We start from the raw sequence: 15,671 nt of genomic DNA on the forward strand, positions 1-15,671 counted from the left end.
GTTAATTTTTAGCCTTTTGCTTCAATGACGAAACTATGAGAACCCAATATGTAGTTGTCTGATAGGAAGTTTAACACAACGAGGACACCAAAAGGGGAAAGCTGCGAAACAGTAATTTCATTTCAGGCATCGAAGCTAAAACAAATAGTCCATGTGTGAATTTTTTGTTCTGCAGTACAAATATTAGTAGAAAAACAAAGTTGGATAAAGGAAAAGGCACGGAATGAATGAAAGGCCCGGACAGAAGAGTGTATTTCCAACCCTTCTTATAAACTGCTTGCATTGCGGAGTCATCTCCAGCATGGCGACATAAGCCAAATAAAGACATCGTATCTACACGATCCACAAGGAAGTTTGAAAACATAATCCTGTATAAGGAAGTTAATAATGCAAAAACCCCCAATCCAAAAACATCTTTCCTTTTCATATGTTTCAAAAAACTGCAATCAAACAGGTTTCCATTGTCTTTAAAAAACTAAAACCATTTCATAGCAACAATCCCGACTCCTCATCAACTTTTCCGAAGTCAAGAACTGCCACTGAGGGAACCCCAAAATGAATTTGTCAGCCGCAAGCCAAGCAGGCCCATGGCCGCTTAAAATTGAGTTTCCCAGCTTCCAAGATTCACGGGACAGAACCAAAAGAAGAAAAGGTGACTGAACCACTTCCACCACATAAATGCAGGCTTCCAGATTCTACTCTTTTCCTGAAAAACACCCTTTCGAACAAGAAGCTTTCAAGACAACCATGTAAATCAAACTCACCAGTATCATAGACCGTTCTTGTATAATCTGAGCCTGCTGCCTTTGTACCAAGGCCTCTTTCAAAATGCTTTACATAATTCGTGATGTTGTTTTGAGGTCCCGTGTTTTCTTTTGGTTTTTGAGCAAACGAAAACCGATAAGGTTCACTGCTTCCTCTGCTTTTGCTCCTTTTATCTACTTGGTCCACGGTGAGCGCATTGCTACTACTATGTGCAGTTAAATTAGAATCCTCACGGCTTTGCATCAGCTGACCATGCCCCCCCAGTGTCTGTTACAGAGAATAAGAATCAATCAAATATCTACTCGTATATAAGGTAACGATTTCAAGCTACCGCTGAAACCGGAAATTTGGATTACAGCAAGTGAAACAAGTGTATCTTCTAGCAAGCGTTACATGAGGAAACCTCTTCAAACAACATAACTGGCAACGAGTCACAACCAGAAAAAAAATGATCTTGGGAAAAAAAAAAAACAACAACAGGACATAGTCTGGATGAACAAATACCTGTTTTTCCTTCGAGAAACTATCATGTGCATGAAGAGGTAGATTGACGCTCAAACTTCCTTGAAGTACAGGCACAATGTCATGAACTGCAGTCGAGGATCCAGCAGAGATATGAGATGGATCTTCAGATGCAGAAAAATCTGAACTATCAAAGGTTGATATTGACACGCATTCATCGAAATATGCCATAGCTTCTTCTGCAAGACATTTTGATATCTTTTTCCTTTCAGTGCTTCTCTGTAATCAAAACATGCCAAGACCATCTCAAAAAATCAGAAACAAAGATGAATATAAACATATACAAAGAAGACCAAATCACAAGAAAATTGCTCCTTTTTTTCCCAGCAATTCTTTCCTGCCCTTTGTGATTAAGGTTATAGCTTCAAGAGTACCACAACTCGTAGCTTTTGTGCCTGTAAATAACTAAATACTCCTAGCTAAAAAGGAATAAAATAAAGAAATAACGCAGATCTTCTACAAGCTTGGACATTATTGCAAAACAACTGACACATGCACCATCTCTTATTGGCAATCACCAAGACTTTCCAATTGAGATCCGTCGAGAATAAGACCATTTTGTACGAGGCATCTGAGAAAAACTACATCTCAAGTCCTAGAAATAAGTACAATGAGCTGCATGTTAGCTAAAGAAGACTACGACTAGCACTTGTATAGAAGATAAAGTTGCTTGACCTTTAAGAGGCTACACAATTGTTCAGTTCAGCTCCTCAGGGAGGGAGAAGGATGCTCTAACATATTCTTAAGGTTGAAACCAACCAGTCACCTTGAAAAGAATCAGCATTATTAATGACCGAGATTACAGCAAAGCAAAACAACAAAAAAATTACATGTTGGACAAGAGGGATAGAACTGCAAAATTCAACCTGCATGCATCTACAAGACCTCATGCAGTTCACATGCTATTAAACCAACAGACTGCAACACATTTATTTTCCACTACTCCAAAGTCGATTTAATCTACAGTTCCTTAATACTTTTTTGACAACTCTACGGTCAACCCTTATCATCAGTAAGTGCAAAGAACCACATAAAGGGACATCTATGTCTCCACGAAACATAAAATTTTGAAGGAAAAAAGGAGGAATCTCTTATGTTTCCTTCCTCTCTTCTCTCTCCCTTTCTTTCATCTGGCATCTGTCCAGACAGCTCCAGGCTACCCACTTGACATGGTCTTCACCCCCAATCCCACAAAAGACACCAGCACTGCCTCCCAGAAAGCACACCAAAACCAGCAAGGTCCCCTGGCTAATGCCAGATGCTACAGGAATCTTAAAATTTCCTAGTTTAAATTATTATTCAATGCCAATGGTACATGTAAGGTACTAAGCTTTGAAGATGAATATTGGTACCAACATAAAAATTATTAATTAGATTACAGATTCTCTTGCCAATTTTTATTTTGTACCAGTCTGCACATAAAATAGACGGATACAAAAGAAGAAAACTGGACTAGGAAGTGGAGAGCTGGGGTGTTAGCGTTGCAGTTGACTTTGAGTGTGTTGCTGACACTTATTTACCAGTATCTGAATGCAAACCAAAGGCAAAACAATTATTACCTCAGTCCAAGACAAAGGAAAATAGATTAGTCTCAGAACATGGATATTCCAAAGTTTTTTCCAAAGGTAAAAAGGCAACCAAAGACAAGGCATTGAGAAAGGGTACCTAAAAGAGGGGCTTTGGGTGAGTTGGCATGGCAGGTCCAAGGTGGCAAAAGACGGTGGGGGTGCAGAGACTAGATTTTACAGAAAGGTAGATGTGCGAAAAAAGAAGGGAAAGAACAAAGAAAAGGGAAAAGAAGAAAAAAAAAACAAAATGACTATGCTGGACACAGTATGACCAAAAAAAAAAAAGAATTTTCAGAGTTCCACAGACCGAAGGAAAGAGTTCTCTTCATATCAAGCGTTTATAACTAGGCACTACGATTACAGCTTTAACAGTAGAAAGAAGTTGGATTCTCTGAATCACTGTTAATGGCTGAAACTGGTATAATAAACTGTTAGTCAGGAGAGGCGTGATTTCCTGTCTCACACCACATAAAAATTCCATACGTTCAGAAAATGACAGGCAGAAAGTGAAAACATACTTTTCTTCCAGCACGGGATTTCTGAGGATTAGATGTTCTTGGATCAGGAAGTGTCTCCTTAAGTATTCTACTAAACTCCTGCCCACGGTGCTCTTCTACAGCCAGATCTGCTCTAAGTTTTCTTGCTCTTTCTTCAGACTGCACCATCAAATATATATGAGTTAGACAAAGTTATTCAGCTCATGATAATTTTCTCAAAAATGTGGAAGAAAGAGGGACTAAAATATATACTATCCAGAAAAAAAAAAAGAGAACCATACCCCGTAATTACTAGACCTCATGATAGTTATACAAAAATCCACTACAAAGCTCAGAAAAGTCCAGAAAGGCCCTCTAAGTAAAGCGTCCATAGGTGCTACAAAATAAGGTTCCAATATTGATAAACTTGGATTCTTATCACCACATTACAAAAATCAAGATACAGTGACGAAGAGTACAGCATTAAGATGCGAAATTCCAGATATAAGCTAAAAGCATTACAAGATAATTCTTCATTTAGATAAGCTTCAAGCACTAGAAAAATTAAGAGTGTCCTACTTCACCATGGCATTAACAAAGGTTAAAAAAAAAAAAAAAATCACCTCTTCAAGTTTTTGGGCATATTCTCTTCTGATGTCCAAGACCGATTCAACAGAACCAGAGTTGACACTGAGTGGAGGTATATCAGCAATGTCTGCAGTCGCAATACCATTAACATTACCCCGTCGAATAGCCTGGAGTGAAAGGCATATAAGCAACTCTAGATCAATAAAGGTCCAACAACAAGAGCAAAGCAAATATACATATATTGGACAAAATGAGGAAAGAACATTCACCAAAAGGTGGATTTGTCCAAGCATTTACAAATTGAAAGTCTATTCTTCACTCAGGGGATAGTTTATGCCGGTGCAATGTAATCAGACATTCATATGGTAAAGTCCTAAATATCTCAAACTGAGTAGTATTTCATCCATGGAACATAATTCACTATGAGTATGAATAAGCCATTTGGATTCTGTAGTCTGGTCCTACCTATTGCACTCACACTTCTTGCCTATTAGTCTCCAGAAGTCAACAAATCATTTTAGCTTTATAATCAGATGGTAAACCCAAGGTTTTGGTCATGAAAATAAAGCTCTAGAAAGGACTAATGGTGTTTAGGTTCACTTAAAAGCATTAATCGAAGACACAAGTAAAATGGTCTGCTAAACTAAATTCCATACACTATCTGGACCAAATAAAAAGAGTAGAAAGATTTTAGAGCACTGTGAGGTCACAGGAAAATATGCATAAGAACCAAATCAGATAGGAGAAGGTACCTCACAACTAGACAAGAAGCATTTTGAAGTATTATTGAATCCTGAGTAACAACTGGCAACTCAAGGAATGGAAGCTAATTGTCTAAACAGTATAACCGAATATAACCCAATGTATTATATAAACAAGCTGCAATCCTCACATAAGGTTGAGATTAGCCAAAAATTGGAAGCAGTAAGGACCTAGAAAGATGGAAATTGTGAGGCAGAATAGTTCTCGCACATTGAGATTAAAAATAATTTGGAATGACCAGTATGTGAAAGCTATACAGCTTAAACATATATCTTCACAAATAAGAATAAGAGCCAAATTCAAATGCACCCTTTGTGGGGCAGCTCATTTAAGGCATGAGAATTGCAAGAGAAAGAAAAGGGAGATAGGAGGGAGAAGAGAGGAAAGAAAAGTTGCTGGATATTGTCAAATACATGAGGATCACTTCTGTCATATAAAAGGGATAATTTCAGTCATTATGATTAATGGGGGGACAAAGAGCTACAACCATTACAAATCGTGAGCCCTTAACATTTACAATCAACATGAAGAGAAGAATAAAGAAGCTGACAAGATACTAATTGTGAGAATAAATTGTAATTCACTAACACCACCATGAGAAAAAGAAAATGGGAAAACAGACAATGCTATCGCTCCATGGTTTGGAAAGATAAAATTATCTCCATCCCTAACATTCAAAATCAACCAAAAATGAAGTCAAAACCAAGTTCTATGCTGAGTCACAGAAAGACACTCAATTTGTTTGAAGGCTATATTCTATTTATTTATTTATTTATTCACAGATACAAGAGAAAAGCATAAAATTAAAACATGGAACTCTTATTCAATTTAACATGTCCAACTGGAAAGAAATGAACTCGTTACATTACAAAGATGAATAAATCAAAGGAACAAGGAGAAGTAGGTGAAGTGCCTAAAAACAACTCCTACGATTCCAAGGGAACAGCCCTCACATAATTTATGTCACAGAACCGGAAAAACATTAAAACTACCAAATTTTTTTAAAAAAAAATTAAAAGAAAAAATAAAAAACCTGATCAAGCAGTATCTGTATTCATGACATAAGCAGATGAGATGTAAAAAATAAATCATAATCCTACTAAATAAAATCTGAACCGAGAATTAGATCCTATGGATCATCGTTAAACCTCTTACACATGTTATTACACTACATCAAAAGTAATTACACACAGTTCTCACTCAAATTCAGTTTGACTACTACTGACACTTCTATGTAGGAATAAAAAATGTAAACATTTGACAAATGCCATAGAATGGAAAGACAAGAACATGGCTGTTCAGAAAATTCCTGAAAATAACAGATTTCAGGAGTTCTATCTGTTTCTTCACTTAGTTAGTATAGCTCAGTACAACCCCCCCCCCCCCCCCCCCCCTTTTTCTCTTTTCCTCTCTGCCCAACAAAAGTTACCTGTGGCACTGACCTACAAACAAGGGATTGCTGGCAGCAAGATGCATACCTACACTTCAAAAATAGTGTGTTCACTGTCCAAATCTTACCGGCTGAGCCAACCCTTAATGGCAATGTAGATTTTATTCTGACTTTTTCACTACCAGATTTTTGCTGTATTAGAGTTTTAGCTTCAAAGACAGGTAAATAATTTCAGATTATGCTGAAATATGATATTGCTGAGAAGTGAGGTCTTTGTATCAGGATTTTATAATTTCTGAATTAGGTTTCTGATGGTGTCAAGTATTTAAGTGTACAATTAATTGGCTAGTTCTCAAGAGATCTTGGACTCCAAGACACTTGTCAACTTGCTTACTCACACCCTCGGCCTCTTTCTCCCCCTCTCCCTCCCTCCCTCCCTCCTCCTTCTCTGTGTGTGTGTTTTTGTTTGTGTTTGTATGCGGATTTAAAATCATAAAAATTTGTAGATCCTGATTTCAAATAAGACACCAAAATTGCAAGGATAGCATCGGATTCTGTTGTGTATCGGAACTTCATCTACACTTCAGTGATTCCAAATCCATGTGCTTGCTATCATCCCAGTTTGTCCCCACTTTGCTTATATATTATTGGGATGAAGTGAAATTATTTTAGTTTAACAGATTGTGTTGTGCTTTCTCTGAGCATTGAAAGCTTCCTTGGTCAATTAATGCTCAGGATATCAAAACCCTATTGTTTCCCTCTCCAGCTCAACCCTCAAAACTTTCTCCTCCTTATTTTCCTTTCTTTATCTCTTTCTCCTCTTAAAATTCTAATTCTGCCACATCCTACAATGATTGCTAAAAGTTTTCTAGACATACGACCCAGAGGCAGATCTTAACTCCACAGGCATATTAGTGCTGCATCACAAAGCAACAACTAAAGGTGTTAATAAATCGAGCTGCACATAGAGAAAGCTCATTCTAGCTCGTTTATGTTGAAAAATGGCTCATTAAATTTGGTATGCGAGTCAATTTGGCACCCAGTGCCAAGCTCTTTAGTTAAATGATCCAGACTCAAAAAGCCTGTCAACAATCAAACATGCTTGTCACAAAGCATGTAATGTATAAAAGCACTACATAGCTATGGATTGAACATATATTCTCTCAGATTCTAACATCCTCTTCCTCCCAAGACCTTTTCTTGTACTCTACTTCCCAACAACCCCAAAAAGCAATGCCAAAAAAATATTTCCTTTCCATATACCATCAGCCATTACAAAAAGTTAACAGCAGACTAAGAAAGAAGCAGACAAAGACACAACCCCCACGCCATCACCGTTGTTCTCTCTCTATGTCTCTTGTCAAATATATGCTTCCAATCTCTTCATCAGTCTCTGCTCTTGTTACTACATCCCTATTACCTTCAACCTAGAGATGGATCTATGTGTGTGTAATCTGTCCATGGCTCTATACAGTGTGCTCCTAACATCTTGGGTTCATCCGTCTTAAGTTCTGATTAGCAGATCCATCTACCCTTTTCAGATCTCTGTGCATGCAGTACTTGTGAACCTGAAAGGAGAGAAACTCGTGCTAATTGTGTGAAGATTGAGTAATTTTAGTAATCTTTTGCACACTTTAGATTTTAGATTTGGTACAAAATTGGTTTTTCTCAAGCACATTCAATGGGATTGAGCTTCTCAAATATATATTAATCGAGATTGAACTGATTTTCCATCATCAAAAAATAATGGGTAAAAAACAAAAAGCCCCCTGTGGTAAACCTATTATACAAATAAGCCCCCTATGATTTCAAAATATACAACACGGCACCTTATGGTTTGAACTAAATTGTAAACCTGACGGAAATGGGTAAAATTAACAGGCACCACTGAAATGACCAAAATGCCCTTATATAACTAACCAACAGCAATTGAACAGAATCATTTGTTTCGTTCAAACCCTACGAAGAGACAGATAGAGAGAGAGCAGAATATCTGTAGAGAGAGAGAGTGAGAGAGCAGCCAACAGATTGCTTTTGGTGAGGACCCACTGATATTGTTAGCAAAAGCTGTTATTGTTGGCAACAGAATGTTATGGCGTCCGCTGATATTGCAGTTCAGACGCGACCAGTTATGGCGGGTGCTGCTTCAACGGAAAATGTTCATCTATCGTCCTTGAAGGATGGTGGGACAAGTTCTTCGGCACCGGTATCTGAGGTTCAATCAGTCTCGAAGGATGGGCTGGGGGTTTCTCTGCAACACCATGTGCAGTCTAGTCAGCTTGTTGAGGGCAGCTTCACGGATCCTGAGTCTGATGAGGACCCGGTACATACTTTCAATTCCTTTGGGGTTCTTGAAAATATTCAGGATGGTATGGATGGAGAGCTGCCTAAGGTGTCTCTGTCTCGGTCTCCTCCCGCTACATTATCTCCGAGAAAGACAGTCTATTCGTCATTCACGAAGGAACTCAGTGGCCAATCTAAAGGAGTGTGATATTACATTGCAGCATGGGTTTTTTACCTAAGCCAAGATTGTGTAGTAGCTGCTCGGTGGTTCACTTCATCCCTGAAGAAGCTTTACGTTCCTCTTCGATTGGGTGGTAATTTGATTTCTCCCAAGGGCTAGTTGGATTTCTCTCAATCAAGAAGCAAATTGAATTTCTCGACACAAACATCACTGGGAATTTTATTGGGGGCTAAGGGGTAGAATAGGAATATTTGCTAAAAATTAAGTACAAAGAATTTGTTTTTAGCTTCCAGTATATCAGTCCCGTTAATTTTACCGATTTCCGTCACGTGTACAATTTAGTTCAAAGCATGAGGGACAGGGTTGTATATTTTGAAACCATAGGGAGATTATTTGTAAATTAGGTTTACCACAGGGGTTTTTTTTTGTTTTTTACCCAAAAATAATCGACCAAGATTGATCTTAAACCATTTAATCATTGAGCCAAGTTAAACTTGAGGTACTCATCTCATTAAAAGCTCTAACTACATGTTAAAGAACACTCGTGTTAAAGAAAATATATCCCAAAAGAAATTTCAATTGAACATAAGATCATTACTTACTAAAACTTAATTGATCTATGCAACATCAAAATCTTTTGACCATTTGATGCAATGAACATAACATAAGCTCTTTATCCCAAGAACTAGGGAATGGCAAGATACCCAAACTAAAACTGCTTCCTACTTCATATCAAACAGGCAATAAGAAGCATAGCGACATGTCTTAAGAAATTTGCAAGTATGTTTGACGTGAATCATATGTAAAGTACTACTAAAAGTTTCACAGCATGATCAGAGATTTTCAATTGAGAGAGACAGGAAAGACAGAGAGAGGATGATGTGAGCAGCAAAGATGAAGAGCATTATCAAATGTCATCCTGGAAGAGAGTCCTAAATTCAAGTAAAGATCAATAATGTCTACCATGTGGTGCCACAGAAATAGTTACCATAAAAGCAGTTACCAGTAAATAGTGTTTTATAGAAGCCTAGAAACTATTTCCATTTAAATTGGAAGCTCAGATTTGAGGAGATAATTACTAGTTTACGGATAAATGGCGCTGATGTCCCTTACAATATTATGGATACCTCTCTTGTTTTTCAAATCAGAGTTACCTCCTTTACTAACTTTCAGGTTTCTTGTGATGTACAGTCAACATAGAGTATTCCATTGACTGCTTCTAATACTCTACCAGTGACAGGCATACCTTTTAATAATATCAAATATTCAGAAATGACTATGTAAAATGACAATAAGCTTTAAGGCAGTTACTTTGTTTCAAAAACCAGAGAGGTTTCTCCAATAATGAACAAATCTATGGGCAGGTCAGTATGATCCACCCATTAATTATCGTACAAAGTTAGCAATCTAAATTACAATGTTAATCTAACTGTGATGACCATTTTGTAAGCTACATCTTGTTTCATACCCAAAAGAACTGGTCAATATCAAAGGTCAAAAATCACTATGTATGAAATCCCATTCATCATCTGTTGTAGCCTCAAGATAGTCATAACCATATCGTCAAGGAGGCTTAGGTTAAACTACAGGAAAAGCATTAAAGACACTCCTATTAAACTATCTCCATACTCAAAATGGCCAATCAATAAAAGGACAGGAGGACTAAACAAAAGTAGAAGAGAACTTACACTTTCAATGTCATTTTGCATATTTGAGATAGCACGTCTCACTTCTGATCGGACAGTTTCATATATTCCACTAGCATCAGCAGCATCACCTCCCCATTTGTCACCCTAAAATGATTGAAAATGACCAAAACCCATTAATCAGGAAGTTTCAAGACAATACAGTAGTTAAAGGTTTAACATTGAAAGGAGCTCAGATGAAAACTAGTAATTGGTGACCACTGCTAGTTTAACATATTTTTGGCCTTCACTTCTGGCATACTCATGCAAAATATGTTGAAGGAAACCCACCTTCATTTGTTCGCAAACAGCAATAATGGTTTTCTCTTCAGTTTCTGATAGGGAACACGTTGAAATCCCATCTTCCCAGTTTGAAAATTGAAAACTGCACTGAAAACAAGCACATCTATCAGAAGAACTGCAACTAAATGACGTTAAATAGATAAAATTCCATTGATCACCAAAATTTAACTCACAACGGAATCATCTTCAGAACACTCAGTTGCTTGGCCACGGTTGCTTGGCATTGGTGAACTCTTGATCCATCCCTGCCTATCAGCTCCATTTTTTACTGTATTCCCACTTCTCAAATTGTTAGCAACTTGCTTAAAGTTAAAATCTTGTTGAGCATTATTCAATCTTACCAATTCTTGCTCCTTATCACTCTGTATAAAACAACAATAACTGATCATTAGTTTTGACGAATACCATTAGAAATGCTCTGATACGTATACATTAAAATATCACAAACAGTGTAATTTAATAGCTGATATCCCTTAACGACATAAAGAGCACAAGAATTAACAGCTAACAGGGGCAATAAAGTGATTTAGTACAATGGCGAATTCCCTTTTTAGGTGCAGAAGCAAACACTATATATAATTCACTACATCAAGACAAACTTTGCCCTTTTGTGACAGTACATGTGCTAACTGTGGATATGAAACTGTTATCAAGAAAAATATCTCAACAATTTCATATTTATTTAAGTTGATAACTGGGATAACTGTTTCATGGAACCACTGAGCCAAACTAAGTTCCTCTTTGGGCTATAGGTCGGGGGGTCGAACCCCACCTGCAATGAAAAAAATCCAAAAGAGGTGTCAAAGCACTCCTGTGGTCTAGTCAGATCCTTATACCTACTAGCCCCTTGTACATAGCCTCTTTAGGCTCTCCTCCTTATAGATTAGGATAGATTAGGTTATAGAAATGTTATCGTTGCCGTAAAAAAAAAAGGATAACTGTTTCACGGGGATGCACTTATCTCTTTACTTTAAATTATATCAGCACCTTCATCTTCCTATAGATACGTATATCCTTGTATGTATGTATGTACTAAACAATTTCAGAAAAGAATTGCAGATGCAATTGATAACCTCATGTGTACCAAAACCATCCATTCAGTCCTCAATAGTTCAGTCCTCTCTCTCCATTTAAAAAATTCCAGACTTACCACATTTGACAAAACCCAAAGGATGCACTATAGGCAGAGACCAAAAGTTACTCCATTCTTTTGGAAAAGTTCAGGCTTGGAAGAAAACCCTTCACTGCCTCCATCAACCAAACAGTAGATGTGTACAAGTTTTTTCAAAGGGTTTTAAGCCTTTAGAGCCTCAAACCCTTAAGTGCCTAATGTTATCTTTTGATCATTCACACCCTTGACAAAATATCAATGCTTACAGTGTACAAATTGTTAGAAAAAAGCCAAATCAGGCCTTCAATTAACAAAGGGATTTTAACACTTTATATTGTCACAGGTTTGGTACCCTAAATAACCCAGCTTTTTGGCTTGAATTTCGTCGGTTTGTTGTTAATTTCTTAATCAAAGGTTCTGAGCTTTGTCTTCTATCATCATGAGGAACATTCTAACACAAAATGTGTGCTCTGCCCATCAATCTCAACAAAGATTTTAGGCATTTACTACATTACAGTAGTTAGCCAATTTAAATCAAGTTTTACCCATCCAATCGAATGCTTCTTTGGAGAAACCTGAGGAACCAAATCCGGTATTTTTTTCCCGGGTGTCCAAACATCAAAGGCCAAAAGGGCAATTATGCCCTTACTCAATACTACATCAGCAAATTTAAAAAAAAAAAAAACAATATAATGTAGCCTATAACAAGATAAAACTTCTGCAGATCACATTAACAGTTACATAAATCTCAATTATCTTTATCACAATTGTATAATATCTTAAGGGAAATCATTCAAAACGCTCCACATATTTTGCAAAATAACTTTTTTTATCTTTCACTTTTGAAAGTGTAATTATGTCCCTTATAAATTCACATTGGTCAAATTTGATCCCTATCTAGGTTACCAACTAATTTTTTTACCAGAATCCACTATGTGTCTTGCATGTGATCATTTTTAAGGGACAAAATTGTCAAATCACATTTCACATAATCCAATCTATAGTCCCTCACAATTCACAAAATATATTTTTTCGTCCTCCACATTACACAAAATATATTTTTTCGTCCCTCATTGATCACATGTACTAATAGTATTTTCTTTTTTTGAAAACCCATGTATATGTCTATTTGATTTCACCTGACCACTATATCTATTACATGCTATTCATAGTGTTCAGGTAAAATCAAATAGACATATATATGAATTTTCAAAAAAAGAGAAAACTATTCGTACACGTGATCAATGAGGGATGAAAAAATTTATTTTGTGAAATGTGGAGAATGAAAAAATTCATTTTGTGAAACATAAAGACAAAAAAGTTCATTTTGTGAAATGTGAAGGACTATGGATCGGATTATATGAAATATGATTTGACAATTTTGCCCCTCAAAAATAATTGTAGAATAGGGACCAAATTTTTTTCCAGCCAATTTCCCATATCGTGGTATAGGGACAATTTTACCCCTAAAAATAATCGTGGTATAGGTCAATTTTACCCCTCAAAAATATATATGGATTCCAGCCAAAAATTAGTAGAAATTTAGATAGGGACCAAATTTGATCAATCTGAATTGGTAAGGAATGTAAAACTAAACTTTTAAAAGTGAGACGAAAAAAGTTATTTTGCAAAATGTGAGGAAAGTTTTGAATCATTTTCCCATATCTCCTGGCCCCAAAATTTCAGAACATTATGCTTTCCAAAATCAAGAAAATGCGATCTAAACTAAAATTCTGCTACATCTTACCAATAAAATTTTGCAAAAAGAAAGGAGCAAATTCTAGTGCAAAATGTACAAAATCAATTAAATTACCAACTAGAAAGATAATAAAACCGAGAATATTGAAAACAAGACCAAAGAAACTTAAAAAAAGAAAAATGTTGACCTCATAGGATCGATAGCGTCCTCTAGAGACGGACCTTCCACGAACTCTAGACAAGCTACGCCCAATTCCATTACTCTTCAGCCCAGCAGAAGAATTCCTCGTAACTGATCGTCCCCTCTCAGCAGCAGTTGTACCCGTCGCTTTCTTGGTGACACTCTCAACAACCCTTCTCTGTTTTTCATCTTTTTCTTGATCATCAGCAGTAGAAATAGTACTATTAGCCGCCCAGAAAAGTGGGTTCTCTCTTTTGTTGGAAAATTCAGAAGAAATGTCGTTCAGGGACTGTTTGGCTCTGGAAACTGCGCTGACGCTTTGAGATCGTTGCCTTCTGATGGTGGGGTTTTGGGAATGGTGGGAATTCTGAGCGTTGGTGCAATTGGAATTTAGACTTCCCCCTCGTTTGGAGGTGGATTTGAAGGCTGCAGAGGCCATCTCTGCTGTTTCTTTTTCACTGGAATACTAAAACTTTGTTCACGGGAATATCGAGAGAGACAGGAAGGATAAAAGAAAAAACGGGTAATTTCAGAAACCTCTTCTAGGTTTCTGACAATTTCACTAGGCTCTCTGAAGTCTAAACAATTATACAAACTTCCCCTAAAGTTAAGGTTTTGATAATAAAATTAGTCCAATTAGAAAAAGTAACATTAAAAAATACTTTAATGAGAGAGATGAAACTTTTATTTCATAAATACTCCTTATGCATGTATATAAGTTGTATTAATAAAAGAATAAAAATAATTAAAAATTAAAAACAATTAATACATAAATTTTATCACTCAAAAAGTTCACATTTAATAAATTAGACAGCACAAATAAGTAACAAAACTACACTAATAATCATAAGATTCAACAAAATAGACTAGTCATTTCTTTTGATATGATGTTTGCTATGATTCTTGTGATTTTGAATAGAAAAAATTTTCTAATTTTGCTTTTCTTTTCCTTCCATTCTCCTTTATTAATATCTAATAATTAAATAATTAGAGCACTAATTAACTATTAGGAACTAATTAACGAAAATAACTACTGAAATTTCTTTAATCATGAGCGATGACATGTATTTACAAAATAACATCAATTGATATAACTAATGGAGAAATGAAGGAAAAGAAAAGCAAAATTTGAAAATTTTTCTATTCAAAATCACAAGAATCATAGCAAATATCATTCTAAAAGAGATAACTAGTTTATTTTGATGAATCTTGTGATCATTAGTATAGTTTTATTACTTATTTATGCTGCCTAATTTAATAAATGTAAACTTTTTGAGTGGTAAAATATGTGTGTTAATTATTTTTAACTTTTTATTATTTTTATTCTTTTATTAATACAACTTATGTATATGCATAAGGGGTATTTATAGAATCAAAGTTTTATCTCTCTCCTTAAAGTACTTTTTAATGTTACTCTTTTTTAATTTGACTAATTTGGTATCAAAACCTTAACTTCAGAAGAGATTTGTGTAATTTTATAAACTTTTAAGGGAGACTAATGAATTTATTAAAAACTTCAAGGAAGGTTTTTGAAATTATCCCAATAATAAAGCACTAAAAGAAGTGGAGAGTGACTAAGACAAGGAAATGAGGAAGAAGGTCAAAAGATTTGTCTTAGATTCCTAATACTATCACTTTTTTTGATTTATTTGGGTAAATCCTCCAAAATGTACTTCACACTTTGCCAATAAAATTTTTTTTGTCATTAACTTTTAGCATATTAACTTTGCGTCTCTTTCAAATTCAAATTAACAAAATTTGGTCTAACTTATATTTTGAACTACATTTTAGTTTGAAATCACCACGTGACTCACATGTAATCATCTTTTATGTACAAAAAGATCAGATCCTATCTTTTTTATGATAAAAATTATTATGGATTGGGTTCGATCCCACTGTTTTTTTTAAAAAATAATACAGTTTAGATCAGATTTTATTTTTTTAGGCATAAAAATGAATATGGATCTGATAATTTGTTTAACTACAAATGGGATTTAATCTTTTTGTCCCCAAAAAATTGATCATGTGTGCGTAATATAATGGATTCAAGTTAAAAAGTGATCGAAAACCTAAGTTGGGACCAAATTTTATCGATTAAATTTTGTAAGGGACATAACATTATCATTTCAAAATTGAATGATGATTATATTCATTTGGT

The 15,671-nt window shown here is 35.6% G+C and overlaps 1 protein-coding gene across 2 annotated transcripts; it reads right to left on the minus strand.

The window, feature by feature from the left end:
- Positions 1-102: 102 nt before the first annotated feature.
- Positions 103-14,013, minus strand: LOC113740024 (uncharacterized). Of its 2 annotated transcripts, XM_072080620.1 has the most exons (9): positions 13,521-13,634; positions 10,865-10,885; positions 10,697-10,791; positions 10,512-10,605; positions 10,224-10,328; positions 3,955-4,086; positions 3,374-3,511; positions 1,270-1,506; positions 103-1,032 (listed from the first exon to the last, which is right to left on the minus strand). In XM_072080620.1, exons 3-9 carry the CDS (start codon positions 10,783-10,785, stop codon positions 625-627), a joined length of 1,203 nt encoding a protein of 400 aa, XP_071936721.1. In that variant the 5' UTR covers positions 10,786-10,791; positions 10,865-10,885; positions 13,521-13,634; the 3' UTR covers positions 103-624. The 2 variants fall into 2 exon arrangements, with proteins under 2 accessions (XP_071936721.1, XP_027123313.1); XM_027267512.2 differs by having other exon boundaries at positions 10,512-10,610; positions 10,697-10,885; positions 13,521-14,013.
- Between the last annotated feature and the right edge of the window lie 1,658 nt (positions 14,014-15,671).

Source organism: Coffea arabica, chromosome 2e (assembly GCF_036785885.1).
Source record: "Coffea arabica cultivar ET-39 chromosome 2e, Coffea Arabica ET-39 HiFi, whole genome shotgun sequence".
NCBI lineage: Eukaryota > Viridiplantae > Streptophyta > Magnoliopsida > Gentianales > Rubiaceae > Coffea > Coffea arabica.

Coding starts and splice junctions, on each gene's coding strand:
- LOC113740024 (XM_027267512.2), bottom strand. CDS start 13,952: ATGGCCTCTGCAGCCTTCAAATCCACCTCCAAACGAGGGGGAAGTCTA. Junction 10,611..10,696: donor GTTCTGAAGATGATTCCGTT/GTGAGTTAAATT, acceptor GCTTGTTTTCAG/TGCAGTTTTCAATTTTCAAA. Junction 4,087..10,223: donor TGCAAAATGACATTGAAAGT/GTAAGTTCTCTT, acceptor CTTTCACTCCAG/GCTATTCGACGGGGTAATGT.